Source organism: Myxine glutinosa, chromosome 3 (assembly GCF_964187855.1).
Source record: "Myxine glutinosa chromosome 3, kmMyxGlut1.1, whole genome shotgun sequence".
NCBI classification, from domain to species: Eukaryota; Metazoa; Chordata; class Myxini; order Myxiniformes; family Myxinidae; genus Myxine; species Myxine glutinosa.
In genome coordinates, this window is record NC_136263.1 from 92,225,957 (window position 1) to 92,245,567 (window position 19,611).

The following is a 19,611-nucleotide window of genomic DNA, read 5'->3' on the forward strand; positions in this document are numbered from 1 at the left end:
GACCAACTTCAAAAAGACCGAAAACGCAAAAGAAACATCACTTGTTTGAAATGTAATAAAATTGTAACAGTTCAAAATAAAACAAACCAACAATTGATAATTGAAACATTGGCATTTTATTGATGACATGTCAAGTTTTTGACCAAGATACACCATCTCATCAGTTTGTTCTACAGTACAGAACAGCACAGGGTGCAATGTCAGTCCCCTTTCAATAGCGTGTGTGGCCACCATTGTTTTGGATACAGGCAGTGCATCGTCGGCGTATACTGCCTACCAGTCTTTGGATGGATTGCTGCTGGATTCTGTCCCACTCAGTCCTCAATGTCTGAAGCAGCTCTGCCCATGTCCTGGCCCTGCCAACTACGCGTCTCCCAAGCTCATCCCACAGGTGCTCTATGGGATTCAGGTCAGGGGAGAACGCAGGCCACTGCATGGTGTTGATGTTCTCGCCTTGGAGAAATGCAGTGGTAAAGCGAGCAGCATGGGGACGAGCGTTGTCATGCTGAAGGGTTCTCAGTTCTGGGTGGTCTAGCAGGAATGGCAGCAGATGAGGTCGCAGGATGTTATCCACATACCGCTGGGTGTTGAGATTCCCATCCACAACCACCAGTGGCGTCCTGTACCGGCCTGATATGGCGGCCCACACCATCACACTTGGGCCACCCCACCTGTTGGCTTGAAGCACGCAACAATCGGCATATCGCTCGCCAGTTCTTCTCCAGACACGCTCACGCCCATCAGGACTGTCCACACAGAACCTTGACTCATCGCTGAAAGCGACCTCGTTCCACTGCGCCAAGGTCCACGGCTGATGCTGCTGGCACCATCTCTGTCGGTTGCGGCGATGGGCAGCCATCATCACGGGGCCTCTGTATGGTCTTCTGGCAGTCAGACCATAGTCATGCAGTCGTCTTCGTGCAGTATCATTGGAGATCCATGGTTTGCATGCCCCGGAGTTTCTGCCGCAGTGCGGGATGCTGGACGGAATCGATCCCGCAGGTGACTTCGGACCATCTGCCTGTCCTGCCTTGCAGTGGTGACTCTTGGCCTCCCTGATCGAGGTCTGTCATCTGCAGAGTTGTGGAGGGTGTCTCTGTCCACCAGGGCCGATATCGTCTGGTGTGAACAGCCAAGGCGACGTGCCACCTCACGGTAGCTCAGTCTGCCTTGCAGCATGCCCAGGGCACGCTGCCGTTTATCCCTTGACAATCGTGGCATGTTGATTGAAATGCCCATTTTGCACTGGCCTTTTTAAAGCCAATATCAAGACATCACGTGCAGCTCATTAAAATCATCCCGTACCCCTTGGCTAATCACTGACAGTCAAAACGGCTGTTCAACAGCTGTGCTATGAAGTGACCATTGAAGGTTCAAGTGACCATCCGTGACCGTTTTGTCTGACAGTGAGGACACTATTGTCCACAAATAAGTTCACACATTTACTACACGCAGTGTTATTGTTGATATTTAAAGGTTTCAAAGGTGGTAAGTTTCTTTTGCGTTTCAGTATATATATATATATATATATATATATATTGTTGTGGATATGAGGACTGTATATATATATTTTTTTTATTGTGTGCTGTATGATTATTATTATTGTTGTTGTGCTGTGCCTCCTGCCTCCGGAGCTGTGTAAGATCAAAAGGGCGTCCCATAGTCCACAAGCATACACGTCAGCCAATCATAGGATATTCATGTTCGATAGTTATATCTTATTCTGTGTTTTAAGATAAGGCTGTGTCTCCCATTAATTGAAATACTCCATTGCACCAGTGAGAGAGAATAGATCCCCTTCCATTCCCATCCCCAAAAATCCCCATTTCCTTCACATCCCCCCTTTCGTGATTGCCGACCCTCGATTGCCATATTACATCCCCTCTCGTCATTGCTGAGCCTCGATTCCCAATCACCTCCCCTCCAATAACCGCCATTGACCACGAGGCTCGAGTCAGGGAAGAAAGGCGTGTCTCCACCTCGTCAGAGGGGGGGAGGGGCGCGCCCGCCCGTCGTCGTCCGGGGCGGAGCCCGAGGGTCGTGCGACCAGCCAGGGCCGAGGTGAGCGCCCCGATGGGCGTGTCCAAAGCGCCGGGGGCGTGATCGCTGGGGGCGCTATAAAAGGGCGCAACCGGAAGTGGAACCAGAGGAGAAGAAGAAAGAGAGATGCACTCTGGGTTGGAAAAAGAAGGGTTGTGAAGAGAGGAGGAGTTGGTTGCAAGGAGTTGGTCACAGTCGGTTGCCAGAGAGAGGAGTCGGTGGTGAGGAGTGAGAGAAGCAAGAAAGAGTTGAGGGTTGAGGGACCAGACCAGTGAGACAAGTCCTGGGAACGCAGCGGACGGAGGCCGCCGCAGCCGCGCCACCCCACCGCCAAAGGGGGCCTGAACGGCGGTTCGGAGCAGGGCCGAAACGGAACGGCGGCTGCTGAACGCGCCGGTTGTGCTGCAAGACCCCCCCTTGGACCTTTCCTCTCCCTCCAGCCATCCACCTTCTGCCATCCCTGGCATTCCCCGCGTGAGTCAGCGTTCTGTTTGTTCTGTCCTGGGATATAAGTTAAGTCTGTAGGTAAGCTAAATTTGCACTGTGTCACCTGCGTCTTGTGCTTGTAAATAAACGTGACATCTGTCTTTTTGCTTGTGTGTAAATAGTAGGAATAAATGTGGTAGTATTTCGAACCTTTTTTTTGTCTCCGTTTTCCTCTTGCATTGCGTCGCTTTTGTCTTTTCCCTCATTGAGCAGCTAGGGTGCGATACAACCAACGTTCGGGTGGAATCGGGTGAGTTTTGTTAGGTCGCGGTTTTAAACCACCGCTCGGTCTATAACATCCAAACCGCGATCTATAACAATTGGTAGTCAGGAGGTGGGATTCGAACCTGGGACTAAATTTATTTAGCCCAAATTTTGGACACCAATTGTGTTAGTACGGTAACAATTGGTGTCGGGGAGTGAGATCGACCCGGAGCGCGCTTCACGCGCTCAAAATTATAAAATACCGAAATTTGTTTTGTTTTAAAGGAAAAGCCCGAATTTTGAAATCGCGCCATGGCTGTCCAAGGCGACGGGATGCCGGTGGGAGAGATAGAGGGGTTAGAATCGACCCAGGACTTAGAAAAAAAAATGGTGGAGGAGAGTAAAGAAGGTGTGGTTGAGGGTGTATCAGGTGCACAAAATGGCGGCCTCGCGCACGTGGTTGAGGGGGCAGCTGCGGCCGCACCCTTTGTACTACCAACGATGGTCCAAATGCAAGCCTTCATGGCGCAATTCGCCGAGATGCTGAGAATAGACGGGGACCAATTGATGAAAAAAATGGATGCTCATAGTGAGCGGTTGAGTAACCAAATTGAAGCAACAACGAACGGAATGAGGGCCGATAGAGAGGCACGGGAGCAGAGGGACAGAGACCGCAAGTTGGGCGAAAGGGTCCCAGGGGTGCACGAGGAGGTAACGCGAGTCGAAAAGCGCTGGTTGAGCGAAGCGGAGGAAAGCACGGGTACAATGACGGGGGTAGAAATCGCGACACGGGGTTTGGAAAAGCCGGCGACCGATGAGGTAGAGGGAATTTTATTAAAGCCAACGGTCGTCGAGGAGAATAAAGAAAAAGCAGTGGCGGGAATTGAAATTGAAGAGATGACGGAGGTAGCCCGGGAATTGCAGGGAGAGATGGATTATGTACAAAGTCCCTGCTCAAATCATGATGATGTACTCGCTAACCCGAATGGAAGTTTGCAGGTTCGCGTGGAGAAAAGGATCCCCCAGGTGAGTCGTGCTGTTGTGTATTGTGCGGGGAGATTTTGTAAGAGGATGTTTAGCGACAAAAGAATTTTCGCGCGCTTGGGATCGAGGAAGCACCCGGGCGTTGGTGAGGGGTCCCGAGTGAGTGGAAATGGCACGCGTGGGAGGAAAAAGTGTGCGTCGGCGAGTGGGTGTGTTATAAAGTGTGGGAGTGAAACCGAGTGCGAGCGAGAATGCACGTCGGTGTGTACGGGGTGTGACACAGGGAGTGAGAGCAATGCGGAGTGCACGCCCATGGTGAGTGTTACGGAGGACGTAACGGAGGAGAGGTGTGGACCGAAGTGTGCGCAAGAGGTGTGGTGTGTAACAGAGAGAGCGTTGGTGGAATGTACGGACGGCGTTGGAACGCCAGGTTTTGTGAGGGTGAAAGGGGTAGCGTATGCTTGTAAGCATGCAAGTGAAGCATCGATGGTAACCGGTTTAGTGGTTAGAGCGACGGATAGCCGATGCGAGCACTCGGTGCGAGGGGTGCTTGGTTGGGTGCGAGGCCCGGCGTCGATCGAAGCTGCGTCGTTTCTCTTCGAAGCGTCGTTGCCGATTCGGGCTTGGCCCCGCCCCGCACGGTCGAGTCCGGGCTTTGTCGGGCGAGGCGACCGGTCCGGTTCGAGGGCGAGTGGGAGGAGGCGGAACGGTGCCCCCTCGTGGGGACGGGGTTCCGACCGGGGGAGATTGAGCCATCGGGCCCGGGACCGCAAGGTGCCGCGCCGAGATGGTGCGTGGAGCCTCGGTCCAACCAAACCACCTCCCTTGAACCGAAAGCCGGACGGATTCAACCTGCAGGCAACCAAACCACCCGAATTCATTGCTCGGCTTTACGAAGCCGAGTTTAATGATGTCATGACGCACCGAGGCTAGGATATAGCGGACTGTGATGATGGTGATCGTGATAGTGATAGTGTTTTGGACCCAAAATTAGAGAAAAACAAAATTTGATGATTGGCAAAGGATTGGCAGTAATGATTGGCAGATGATGAGTAGTGATTGGCAAATTTTTGATTGGTTGGAATTTAGGTGTACAAAATTGATGGTGAGAGACCCCCGATGTGGTGGGATGGCAAATCCACCATCCCTCACAGACGTGGGGGCAAAGGAGCAATAGCTTATGGGGTGTATGGCAGTGAAAACTAGCCCGGGTGGGTTAGGTTATATTGATAGGGCCCTAGCGAAGATGACATTAGGTGACGTTAAGGTTAGTTAGTGACTGATACCTGTAGTGGGGACGCAGGTAGATTAGTATGGATGATAATGACGTGGGAGCGCAATAGTTTAAAGGGGCGACTGGGAAGCGCAAGTTTCAGAGGGGAGTAGTTAGCTGAGATGATGCCGTGTGTGTGAGGATTGAACAGGTGAGAATGGAACAGGTGTGATTGCACAGGTGTGCAACTGACAGATGAATGAAAGACAGGTGTATGGAATAAATGGTCTGGAGGATTGGAATGGATGGTCGTGGAGTGAGAATGGTGGAAATTGTGGAGTGGAGTGGATGGTGCGAAGGTGTGAATGGGGGAAGAGTGGACCCCCATCACGGATACCCGGGGCGGGTAGTGTAAGTGTTAGGTAGAGGGTACAGGTAAATTGTGGTTGGATATTGGCATCTGTGGTGCGGGTGAAAGAATGGTCTTTGGATGGGTGCATTAGTGTTGTGGAAATGGCTGGGCGTGTAGCCTGTTAGTGTGTGTAGTTGGTTTGGGCACTCCACCACTGTAAGGATGTCGGCCAGGTGAGGCCGCAGGTGGGCTCTGGGAGCCGGTAGTAGTTGTTGTGGATGGGGCCCGAGGATCCGGAGGACGGACCCGGGTAGCCCAGTGCCAGAGGGCACCATGGGGTGACAGAGCCAGGAGAGGGGCTGCCCCCAGTTAGATAGGTTAGGGTGAGGAGCTAGGTAAGCTCGGGTGGCAACTACAGTGGTGGAGGTGTGCAGGTGGGTAGACCTGTTGGGAGAGCTACACGTCACGGCCCAGAAATTGTGCGAGGGCACCGGGAGATGAATCGGGGGAGTGAGACCCCAAATTGAAAAGCACCACAGTTTGGCCAATGGGAATTGGTTTTTAGAACCCATAGTGTAAGAGGGCCAATGGTTTGGCCGGAGAAAGACCCCGGGTAGTGTAAAGTGTGTTAAAGTCGTTTAGAGGATAGTTAGGATGAAGGATCTCCTCGCACCATCTGCATCCACTCACCTGAGGTGACAGGTACTCCACACCATGCCATGGTTTAATTATTTTTATGATGCAAATGTTTGGATTGTGAGACGCATCATGACGTGGGTGTGACATTGTGCTTTGATGTTCCATCTCTGCCTCCTTATGAGGATTGATGATGAATTGATGATGGCAAATTTTTGAAGTAGAGGGATTGTGGTGACGAATTTGATATAGGGGAAATATGGGGAAGACGTGACAGTAGTGACGAATTGGTAATGTGTAGGTTTTGTACATATGGGGTAAGGGCAAGGGTGGGCTAGGTAACAGGGGGGTGACGTACGGTAGGGACGAGCTTTCTCACTTCGCCCTCCGTACGCATTTCGCCTTGCATTGCCTTTTTGATGTGTACCCTTGAGACCTTACCCCTCGCTCATCTGTCTTGTCCCCCCTTTTTTTGTCTCCCACATGAGGACCTGAGCGCCGTTGGGTGCCGAGGGGAGCGTGCGTGGGTCGGCCATTGTGCGCCCGAAATTCCCAGAACCAGCTGTCTGCATCGATGCACCACATTATGGACCACATGTCAGTGGCCGAGCACCACTTATGGACCCCATGGGTTGGGGCATGGCCCCTCTGCTGGAACCGGCCATGAGGGCCCGAAATCTTGCTGGCGGACCTTGGCCACAGGGCACCAATGCCCCACAGGTGAACCATACACATAGTCGGCCTGGTGGGCCATAAATAAATAAAAAGGACACATTGGGTGCAAGTTTTATTGAAAATAGGCCGCCAGTAAGCAAAGCAAATAAAATGACAACAACTGGAAGAAATAATGATAACCAGCAGAGGGAGCCGAAGAGCAAGAGACACCTGCAGGATTGGGTTTGTTGGTTTTATTTTATTCATTGAACAATGGGGACTGCACCGATTGGTGCTTGGGTGTGTATTGGTGCGTTTTTGGGTGCTTTAATGGTGCATTGATGCAGAGCAGACTGTCCTCCCCCCAGAAAGAACAATTACAGGTCCTGGGTTAGTTTTGTAAATAAAAGCAGAGTCATTGTAAATAATGCTCCCCACCGTCAGTGTATAGTTTGAAGACCATTCCGCAATTCGGTTAACTGTGGGCGAAAGTCTGTTAGGCAGGGTGCAATGGAGCAGCGGGACACATTTATTTATGTTTAAACTGTCGCACTCAGGGTCAGGTTAAAAATAGAGGGAACTACACCTACGTGTCACGCTAAAGCTAAAAGTTGTAGGCCCGGGACGTGCCTAAGAGGAGGAGAGTGCAGTGTTGTGGATATGAGGACTGTATATATATATTTTTTTTATTGTGTGCTGTATGATTATTATTATTGTTGTTGTGCTGTGCCTCCTGCCTCCGGAGCTGTGTAAGATCAAAAGGGCGTCCCATAGTCCACAAGCATACACGTCAGCCAATCATAGGATATTCATGTTCGATAGTTATATCTTATTCTGTGTTTTAAGATAAGGCTGTGTCTCCCATTAATTGAAATACTCCATTGCACCAGTGAGAGAGAATAGATCCCCTTCCATTCCCATCCCCAAAAATCCCCATTTCCTTCACATCCCCCCTTTCGTGATTGCCGACCCTCGATTGCCATATTACATCCCCTCTCGTCATTGCTGAGCCTCGATTCCCAATCACCTCCCCTCCAATAACCGCCATTGACCACGAGGCTCGAGTCAGGGAAGAAAGGCGTGTCTCCACCTCGTCAGAGGAGGGGAGGGGCGCGCCCGCCCGTCGTCGTCCGGGGCGGAGCCCGAGGGTCGTGCGACCAGCCAGGGCCGAGGTGAGCGCCCCGATGGGCGTGTCCAAAGCGCCGGGGGCGTGATCGCTGGGGGCGCTATAAAAGGGCGCAACCGGAAGTGGAACCAGAGGAGAAGAAGAAAGAGAGATGCACTCTGGGTTGGAAAAAGAAGGGTTGTGAAGAGAGGAGGAGTTGGTTGCAAGGAGTTGGTCACAGTCGGTTGCCAGAGAGAGGAGTCGGTGGTGAGGAGTGAGAGAAGCAAGAAAGAGTTGAGGGTTGAGGGACCAGACCAGTGAGACAAGTCCTGGGAACGCAGCGGACGGAGGCCGCCGCAGCCGCGCCACCCCACCGCCAAAGGGGGCCTGAACGGCGGTTCGGAGCAGGGCCGAAACGGAACAGCGGCTGCTGAACGCGCCGGTTGTGCTGCAAGACCCCCCTTGGACCTTTCCTCTCCCTCCAGCCATCCACCTTCTGCCATCCCTGGCATTCCCCGCGTGAGTCAGCGTTCTGTTTGTTCTGTCCTGGGATATAAGTTAAGTCTGTAGGTAAGCTAAATTTGCACTGTGTCACCTGCGTCTTGTGCTTGTAAATAAACGTGACATCTGTCTTTTTGCTTGTGTGTAAATAGTAGGAATAAATGTGGTAGTATTTCGAACCTTTTTTTTTGTCTCCGTTTTCCTCTTTCATTGCGTCGCTTTTGTCTTTTCCCTCATTGAGCAGCTAGGGTGCGATACAACCAACGTTCGGGTGGAATCGGGTGAGTTTTGTTAGGTCGCGGTTTTAAACCACCGCTCGGTCTATAACATCCAAACCGCGATCTATAACAATATATATATATATATATATATATATATATATATATATATATATATATATATATATATATATATATTATATATATATATACGTATATGTATATATATGTACAGTGCATTCAGAAAGTATTCAGACCCCTTCACTTTTTCACATTTTGTTATGTTGCAGCCTTATGCTGAAATCGTTTAAATTCTTTTTTTCCCTCATCAATCTACACTCAATACCCCAATACCCCATAATGACAAAGAGAAAACAGGCTTTTAGAAAATTTTGCAAATTTATTAAAAAGAAAAAACTGAAATATCACATTGACATAAGTATTCATACCCTTTGCTATAACACTTGAAATTTAGCTCAGGTGCATCCCATTTCCCTTGATCATCTTTGAGATGTTTCTACACCTTGATTGGATTCCACCTGTGGTAAATTCAATTGCTTGGACATGAATTGGAAAGGCACACACCTGTCTATATATTAAAGGTCTCACAGCTGACAATGCATATCAGAGCAAAAACCAAGCCATGAGGTCGAAGGAACTGCCTGCAGAGCTCAGAGACAGGATTGTATCGACGCACAGATCTGGGGAAGCCTACAAAAAAATCTCTGCTGCATTGAAGGTTCCCAAGAGCACAGAGGTCTCCATAATTTTAAATGGAAGAAGTTTGGAACAACCAGGACTCTTCCTAGAGCTGGCCGCCCGGCCAAACTGAGCAATCGGGGGAGAAGGGCCTTGGTAAGAGAGGTGACCAAGAACCCGATGGTCACTCTGGCTGAGCTCCAGAGATCCTGTGTGGAGATGGGAGAAACTTCCAGAAGGACAACCATCACTGCAACACTCCACCGATCTGGGCTTTATGGCAGAGTTGCTAGAAATTTCCATATAAAAATAGCGACTCTGAGCGCTTTATAGGTTCTCCAGACGGCTCGGCAAATTTAGCTTCTGTCCTCCAACTAATACAAAATGCCTCTTTGTCGCTTTTGTGTGGCGCTGTTATCAAAAAAAAAAACAGAAGAGGCTTGTTTATTCTTCTTCTCACTTCCCAATTACTTTCCTGTTGAGCACAAGCTACTGCAGCCGTGAAAAGGGTGGAGCCTGATGAAGGAAGTTGCGCAGGAACAGTAGCACAGTCTCCCTTACACTAAACTAAAATACCCGCACTAGGTCACTTCCTCTCTGCCCCCCCCCCCATTCCGCCTTCACCGATCTACAACCCCCCCCCCCCCCCTTCCAACACATTGCTTCTTTAGATACACACATTCCTATAATTATTTGCTATATAACATCTATGATATTCTACCAATTTAAAATCACTTTTATTTACTTGCTCAAAGCCTCGTGTTGGCATAGCGGTTAAGGTGGCTGGTTTGAGATCTAAGGTCCTGAGTTTAAGCCCCTGTCATGATGTTGAATTAGCACCAGGTGTGATGACTTAGCGTGGCATCATTCTGAGGTTGGCAAAATCAGTACCAGCTAGCTGGGATGAATGAGCCATTTGAGTATCCTGTGTCAGAGTGGGAACCCATCCAGGATTGTGCCCAATATCCCAGCGAAACTGCTTCGGCAGCCTTATACATCCATATGAAGATGCAAATGGAATGGTCTTCTTCTTCTGCCTTGCTCAAGCTGAGTTTTTACTCTATTTTCAGTTTGTGATGTATAATTTTAAAAAGAAATTCCCCCGATCCTGAAATAAAAAAAACCCAAAACACACATACAGGAATATGTATTACCCTTCCTTCAAAGTGTATATGAAAGATAATGTGTAAAATAGTTTTTATAACAAAGTTACAGTGAAACAATCATGCCAGGCAATGTGATGGAGTACAAATTAAATAAATAAAAAATCATCCCCATCCTGAAATAACCCCCCAAAACACACAGAGGAACAGGTACTCAAAGCATATATGAAAGATAATGTGTAAAAACGTTTTTATAACAAAGGTATATCGGCACGGCCTGAGGCCATAAAAGACCCCCGATTGCATTATCGGGGTTACATTTTAAAAACAACCCCCCCCCCCCTCCACCCTTCCCCCATCCTGAACGAAAAAAAAACAATACACACACAGATATATGCATTGGTCTTTATTTGAAGGAAATCTGAAAGATCATTGGTCAAAACGTTTTTATAACAAAGGTATTACAAAACAAAATCATGCCAGACAAAAAAGACCCACTAATGCATCGAAGGGTTGGAATATTCTTTGATCAATTCCCTTTCTTTTCACACTTCTGGTGTATCCGACTGGATGATAGCTTTGATCATGATCAGATTGCAGATCAAATTAAAGGTACGGTACCTGCAGCCGGTTTGTCCCTACATGCACTGCATTGTGGAGCTCTTCCTCTGCCATTGGTACATCTATCTGACTTCCAATTCGTTCTGGCCATGCACAGATTTTCGAGACCTTGATTTGCTCTCAAATAATATTGCTGGGTTTATGCATGTGGCATGATAGTAGAAAGGTCCGAACAGAAGTGAAATCCCATGGCATGTAATTTTCTCTTTTGTTTGTCTCTGTAAGGTCGAGGCTCATGGAAGAGCAAGGTGATGGAGTGGAGTGAATGAACTGATGGTAGAAGGCAGCGGGGAAACTTTTGGACACATTAAGCAAGGGAATTAACAAGCAATGGAATGGGAAGAGTTAATGGCGGTAATAAAGGATGTGGGTAAGGATGGGGAGGAGGATGACATGAGGTGGTGGTGTGCACCTTCTGTACGGATCACTGGAGGGAATAGTGGTGGAATAGCACAGCTTCTAGAATATTCGATGATTAATTGTATAACGATATTGTAGGTGTTGTGCATGTTCTAAGATGATGATTGTTTGAGCTTTGTGCTTTCAATGGATAAGAAATTGAATGGTGCACAAAAAAACCACCGATGATACCATGTTTCTTATTTGAGCAACAGGAGTCCACTAAACTGGCCAATTGATCATTCAAATGATGAACTCTCCCATGGGATGCAGATTTGCAGACATGCGATTATTGCAAACGACTTGAGCCTGAATACACGGAGGCGGCAAGGTACCTGCACGAGGTGGGCTCCGTCGCCCGTCTCGGCAAAGTGGATGGTGCCCATCACAGGGTACTCAGCAAAGAGTTTGCCATACCTACTTTCCCCACGCTCATCTTCTTCAAAGATGGTGACAGGAAGAAACCACGGAGCTACAAAGGTGATTATTTATTTTTGTACCTCAACTTCAATGGCTGTGAAGTTGGCAAAGACAAGAAAGTTGATTTTACCAAATGCACATTAAAATCATCCATTAAAATGCATCATTGCTGACGCACGGCTGTGCCGCTGATGCAGTACCCCTCCGCAATCAGGCAGGGATTTGTAATTTGTTCACGGTTCCGGCGATAATCTGCCTGGACACGACACTGTGGGATCTTTAAGGTCACTCACCTAATCCTAAATGCAGCATTTTATTACAATGACAGCTACTTTTGTAGTAGAGATATTTATGTTTAATACAGAATCGAGGCTCGTGTAAGAGGTAACACATTGCACATGAAAAGATGCAGAGACACATTAAACATGCAATGAAGGGAACGGGAGACAAGAGGGGGAGAGAGGGAAACACACAAGCACAACAACAAAAGAGAACAGGGACATCGATAGATCTGTGGAAGGGGGAGGGGGAGGCCGAGGGGAGAAGGAAGGGGTACACAGCGGTATAAAGCAAACGAAAATGAACACTTCTTATAAACATCTTTGTGCTGTCTTTCCCTCGCGGTCCCTCTGTACTGTCTTTCCCCCGTGGTCCCTTTGTGCTGTCTTTCCCTCGCGGTCCCACTGTGCTGTCTTTCCCTCGTGGTCCCACTGTGCTGTCTTTCCCTCGCGGTCCCACTGTACTGTCTTTCCCTCGCGGTCCCTCTGTGCTGTCTTTCCCTCGCGGTCCCACTGTGCTGTCTTTCCCTCACGGTCCCACTGTGCTGTGTTTCCCTCACGGTCCCACTGTACTGTCTTTCCCTCGCGGTCCCTCTGTGCTGTCTTTCCCTCGTGGTCCCTCTGTACTGTCTTTCCCTCGCGGTCCCTCTGTGCTGTCTTTCCCTCGCGGTCCCTCTGTGCTGTCTTTCCCTCGTGGTCCCTCTGTACTGTCTTTCCCTCGCGGTCCCTCTGTACTGTCTTTCCCTCGCGGTCCCTCTGTGCTGTCTTTCCCTCGCGGTCCCACTGTGCTGTCTTTCCCTCACGGTCCCACTGTGCTGTGTTTCCCTCGCGGTCCCACTGTACTGTCTTTCCCTCGCGGTCCCTCTGTGCTGTCTTTCCCTCGTGGTCCCACTGTGCTGTCTTTCCCTCGCGGTCCCTCTGTACTGTCTTTCCCTCGCGGTCCCTCTGTGCTGTCTTTCCCTCGCGGTCCCACTGTACTGTCTTTCCCTCGCAGTCCCTCTGTGCTGTTTTTCCCTCACGGTCCCACTGTACTGTCTTTCCCTCATGGTCCCACTGTACTGTCTTTCCCTCGCGGTCCCTCTGTGCTGTCTTTCCCCCATGGTCCCTCTGTGCTGTCTTTCCCTCGCGGTCCCTCTGTACTGTCTTTCCCTCGTGGTCCCTCCGTACCGTCTTTCCCTCGCGGTCCCTCTGTGCTGTCTTTCCCTCGCAGTCCCATTGTGCTGTCTTTCCCTCGCGGTCCCACTGTGCTGTGTTTCCCTCGCGGTCCCACTGTACTGTCTTTCCCTCGCGGTCCCTCTGTGCTGTCATTCCCTCGTGGTCCCACTGTGCTGTCTTTCCCTCGCGGTCCCTCTGTACTGTCTTTCCCTCGCGGTCCCTCTGTGCTGTCTTTCCCTCGCGGTCCCACTGTACTGTCTTTCCCTCATGGTCCCTCTGTGCTGTCTTTCCCTCACGGTCCCACTGTACTGTCTTTCCCTCGTGGTCCCACTGTACTGTCTTTCCCTCGCGGTCGCTCTGTGCTGTCTTTCTCTCGCGGTCCCTCTGTACTGTCTTTCCCTCGTGGTCCCTCTGTACTGTCTTTCCCTCATGGTCCCTCTGTGCTGTCTTTCCCTCGCGGTCCCACTGTGCTGTCTTTCCCTCACGGTCCCACTGTGCTGTGTTTCCCTCGCGGTCCCACTGTGCTGTCTTTCCCTTGCGGTCCCTCTGTGCTGTCTTTCCCTCATGGTCCCAATGTGCTGTCTTTCCCTCGCGGTCCCTCTGTACTGTCTTTCCCTCGCGGTCCCTCTGTGCTGTCTTTCCCTCGCGGTCCCTCTGTGCTGTCTTTCCCTCACGGTCCCTCTGTACGGTCTTTCCTCGTGGTCCCTCTGTACTGTCTTTCCCTCGCGGTCCCTCTGTGCTGTCTTTCCCTCGCGGTCCCACTGTGCTGTCTTTCCCTCGCGGTCCCACTGTGCTCTGTTTCCCTCGCGGTCCCACTGTACTGTCTTTCCCTCGCGGTCCCTCTGTGCTGTCTTTCCCTTGTGGTCCCACTGTTCTGTCTTTTCCTCGCGGTCCCTCTGTACTGTCTTTCCCTCGCGGTCCCTCTGTGCTGTCTTTCCCTCGCGGTCCCACTGTACTGTCTTTCCCTCGCGGTCCCTCTGTGCTGTCTTTCCCTCGCGGTCCCACTGTACTGTCTTTCCCTCGTGGTCCCACTGTACTGTCTTTCCCTCGTGGTCCCTCTGTGCTGTCTTTTCCTCGTGGTCCCACTGTACTGTCTTTCCCTCGCGGTCCCACTGCACTTTCTTTCCCTCGCGGTCCCACTGTACTGTCTTTCCCTCGCGGTCCCACTGTACTGTCTTTCCCTCGTGGTCCCACTGTGCTGTCTTTCCCTCGCGGTCCCACTGTACTGTCTTTCCCTCGTGGTCCCACTGTGCTGTCTTTCCCTCACGGTCCCACTGTACTGTCTTTCCCTCGCGGTCCCTCTGTGCTGTCTTTCCCTCGTGGTCCCACTGTGCTGTCTTTCCCTCGTGGTCCCTCTGTGCTGTCTTTCCCTCGCGGTCCCTCTGTGCTGTCTTTCCCTCACGGTCCCTCCGTGCTGTCTTTCCCTCGTGGTCCCTCTGTACTGTCTTTCCCTCGTGGTCCCTCTGTGCTGTCTTTCCCTCGCGGTCCCCCTGTGCTGTCTTTCACTCGTGGTCCCCCTGTGCTGTCTTTCCCTCGCGGTCCCCCTGTGCTGTCTTTCCCTCGTGGTCCCTCTGTGCTGTCTTTCCCTCGTGGTCCCCCTGTGCTGTCTTTCCCTCGTGGTCCCCCTGTGCTGTCTTTCCCTCGTGGTCCCCCTGTACTGTCTTTCCCTCGCGGTTGTCAGCTCTTTCACGAGCCTCGATTCAGTATTTTAAATAAATAAATTTAAAAAAAAAACAAAACACTTCTAATGAACACTTCTAATGAACACTTCTAATGAACACTTCTCATGAACACTTCTAATGAACACTTCTCATGAACACTTCTAATGAACACTTCTAATGAACACTTCTAATGAACACTTCCAATGAACACTTCCAATGAACACTTCTCATGAACACTTCTAATGAACACTTCTAATGAACACTTCTAATGAACACTTCTCATGAACAATTCTAATGAACACTTCTAATGAACACTTCTAATGAACACTTCTCATGAACAATTCTAATGAACACTTCTCATGAACACTTCTCATGAACACTTCTAAATGAACACTTCTAAATGAACACTTCTAATGAACACTTCTAATGAACACTTACAAATGAACACTTCTAAATGAACACTTCTAATGAACACTTCTAATGAACACTTACAAATGAACACTTCTAATGAACACTTCTAATGAACACTTCTCATGAACACTTCTAATGAACACTTCTCATGAACACTTCTAATGAACACTTCTAATGAACACTTCTAATGAACACTTCCAATGAACACTTCCAATGAACACTTCTCATGAACACTTCTAATGAACACCTCTAATGAACACTTCTAATGAACACTTCTCATGAACAATTCTAATGAACACTTCTAATGAACACTTCTAATGAACACTTCTCATGAACAATTCTAATGAACACTTCTCATGAACACTTCTCATGAACACTTCTAAATGAACACTTCTAAATGAACACTTCTAATGAACACTTCGAATGAACACTTCTAAATGAACACTTCTAAATGAACACTTCTAATGAACACTTCTAATGAACACTTACAAATGAACACTTCTAATGAACACTTCTAAATGAACACTTCTAAATGAACCTCCAAATGAACACTTCTAATGACCACTTCTAATGAACACTTCTAATGAACACTTCTAATGAACACTTCTAATGAACACTTCTAATGAACACTTCTAAATGAACACTTCTAATGAACACTTCTAATGAACACTTCTAATGAACACTTCTTATAAACACTTCTAATGAACACTTCTAATAAACACTTCGAATGAACACGTCTCATGAACACTTCTAAATGAACACTTCTAAATGAACACTTCTAATGAACACTTCTAATGAACACTTCTAATGAACACTTCTAATGAACACTTCTAAATGAACACTTCTAATAAACACTTCTAATGAACACTTCTAATAAACACTTCTAATGAACACTTCTTATGAACACTTCTAATGAACACTTCCTATGAACACTTCTAATGAACACTTCTAATGAACACTTCCTATGAACACTTCTAATGAACACTTCTAATGAACACTTCTAATAAACACTTCTAATGAACACTTCTAATAAACACTTCTAATGAACACTTCTAATGAAAACTTCTAATAAACACTTCTAATGAACACTTATAATGAACACTTCTAATGAACATTTCCTATGAACACTTCTAATGAACACTTCTAATGAACACTTCCTATGAACACTTCTAATGAACACTTCTAATAAACACTTCTCATGAACACGTCTAATGAACACTTCTAATGAACACTTCTAATGCACACTTCTAATGAACACTTCTAATGAACACTTCTAATGAACACTTCTAATAAACACTTCTAATAAACACTTCTAATGAACACTTCTAATGAACACTTCCTATGAACACTTCTAATGAACACTTCTAATGAACACTTCTAATGAACACTTCCTATGAACACTTCTAATGAACACTTCTAATGAACAATTCCTATGAACACTTCTAATGAACACTTCTCATGAACACGTCTAATGAACACTTCTAATGAACACTTCCTATGAACACTTCTAATGAACACTTCTAATAAACACTTCTCATGAACACGTCTAATGAACACTTCTAAATGAACACTTCTAATGAACACTTCTAATGAACACTTCCAATGAACACTTCTAATGAACACGTCTAAATGAACACTTCTAAATGAACACTTCCAAATGAACACTTCTAATGAACACTTCTAATGAACACTTCTAATGAACACTTCCAATAAACACTAACAATGAACACTTCTAATGAACACTTCTAATGAACACTTCTAAAAAACACTTCTAATAAACACTTCTAATGAACACTTCTAATAAACACTTCCAATGAACACTTCTAATGAACACTTCTAATGAACACTTCTAATGAACACTTCTAATGAACACTTCCAATAAACACTTCCAATGAACACTTCTAATGAACACTTCTAATGAACACTTCTAAAAAACACTTCTAATAAACACTTCTAATGAACACTTCTAATAAACACTTCCAATGAACACTTCTAATGAACACTTCTAATGAACACTTCTAATGAACACTTCTAATGAACACTTCTCATGAACACTTCCAATGAACACTTCCAATGAACACTTCTCATGAACACTTCTCATGAACACTTCTAATGAACACTTCTAATGAACACTTCTAATGAACACTTCCAATGAAAACTTCTTATGAACACTTCTAATGAACACTTCTAATGAACACTTCTAATGAACACTTCCATGAACACTTCTATTAAACACTTCTAATGAACACTTCTAATAAACACTTCGAATGAACACTTCTAATGAACACTTCTAATGAACACTTCTAATGAACACTTCTCATGAACACTTCCAATGAACACTTCTCATGAACACTTCTAATGAACACTTCCAATGAACACTTCTAATGAACACTTCCAATGAACACTTCTAATAAACACTTCTAATGAACACTTCTAATAAACACTTCGAATGAACACTTCTAATGAACACTTCTAATGAACACTTCGAATGAACACTTCTAATGAACACTTCTAATGAACACTTCTAATGAACACTTCTCATGAACACTTCCAATGAACACTTCTCATGAGCACTTCTCATGAACACTTCTAATGAACACTTCTCATGAACACTTCTAATGAACACTTCTCATGAACACTTCTCATGAACACTTCTAATGAACACTTCTCATGAACACTTCTAATGAACACTTCTCATGAACACTTCTAAATGAACACTTCTAATGAACACTTCTAATGAACACTTCCAAATGAACACTTCTAAATGAACACTTCTAATGAACACTTCTAATGAACACTTCTCATGAACACTTCTAATGAACACTTCCAAATGAACACTTCTAAATGAACACTTCTCATGAACACTTCTCATGAACACTTCTAATGAACACTTCTAATGAACACTTCTAAATGAACACTTATAATGAACACTTCTAATGAACACTTCTAATTGTACATACTTTATGGACGTACTCACATTGTAATTGTTCAACTTGATGGACGTACTCACATTGTAATTGTACAACCTTTATAGGTGTACTCACATTGTAATTGTTCATACTTTATAGACGTACTCACATTCTAATAGGACATACTTTATAGACATATTCACTTTCTAATTGTACATACTTTATAGACTCACTCATATTCCAATTGTTCAAACTTCATCGATGTCCTCACATTGTAATTGTTCAATCTTTATCGATGTCCTCACATTGTAATTATTCAATCTTTATCGATGTACTCATTGTAATTGTACAACCTTTATAGAAGTACTTACATTCCAATTGTACATACTTTATAGACGTACTCACATTGTAATTGTACATACTTTATAGATGTACTCACATTCTAATTGTACATAATTTAGAGATGTACTCACATTCTAATTGTACATAATTTGTAGATGTACTCACATTCTAATTGTACATACTTTGTAGATGTACTCACATTCTAATTGTACATAATTTATAGACGTACTCACATTCTAATTGTACATACTTTGTAGATGTACTCACATTCTAATTGTACATACTTTATTGATGTACTCAAATTCTAATTGTACATACTTGATAGACGTACTCACATTGTAATTGTACATACTTTATAGATGTAATCACATTGTAATTGTTCAAACTTTATAGACGTACTCACATTATAATTGTACATACTTTATAGACATACGCACATTGTAATTGTACATACTTTATAGATGTACACACATTCTCATTGTATATATTTGAAAGATGTACTCACATTCTAATTGTACATACTTTGTAGATGTACTCACACTCTAATTGTACATATTGGAAAGATGTACTCACATTGTAATTGTACATACTTTATAGATGAACTCACCTTCTAGTTGTGCATACTTTATGGACATACTCATATTATCATGCACATACTTTATCGTCGTATTCACATTCTAATCATTCATACTTTATGGACCTACTTGATCATAAACAGAGAACGTGTAATAATGTTACCACCAGGTGGCATTTGTGGCCTACGTTGGCACATTCTACACAAACAGACAAATAGACAAAATGGAATGCCCTCTCACGGGCGCGGATCCAGGAATTTCAAGACGGGGGGTGCATGAGACCAAAGCGCCTGGGGGGGGGGGGGGGGGAGGGGGGGGGATAAGGGAGGTTTGGGAGTCCTCTCCCAGGAAATCTTTAAAAATTGATCGTCAGAAACGGCATTTCGTGCGTTCTTGGAAGTTTCTGCAGTTCCTTGCGTTCTTCCCTGTTCCAACAGTTCAGCAGATTCGCGATGACTAATGGTCAGTGGAGGAACTGGTGAAACGACTTGCCCAGCTGTTCCTTCTGCTATAAGTTGATGAATTTTGTAGGTGTGTGTGTGTGTGTGTGTGTGTGTGTGTGTGTGTGTGTGTGTGTGTGTGGGTGTGTGTTTGTGTCTGTGTGTGTGTGTGTGTGTGTGTGTCTGTGGGTGTGTGTTTGTGTCT

At 46.2% G+C, this 19,611-nt stretch overlaps 1 protein-coding gene across 1 annotated transcript in view; it reads left to right on the forward strand.

Annotated features, from left to right (window-relative positions):
* The window catches only part of LOC137423380 (protein disulfide-isomerase-like), a 107,152-nt gene that overhangs the window by 18,433 nt on the left and 69,108 nt on the right, over positions 1 to 19,611 (forward strand). The window contains exon 2 of the mRNA XM_068110480.2: positions 11,489 to 11,695. Coding sequence (XP_067966581.2) covers positions 11,489 to 11,695 — 207 coding nt within the window. The remainder of the gene's footprint in view (positions 1 to 11,488; positions 11,696 to 19,611) is intronic.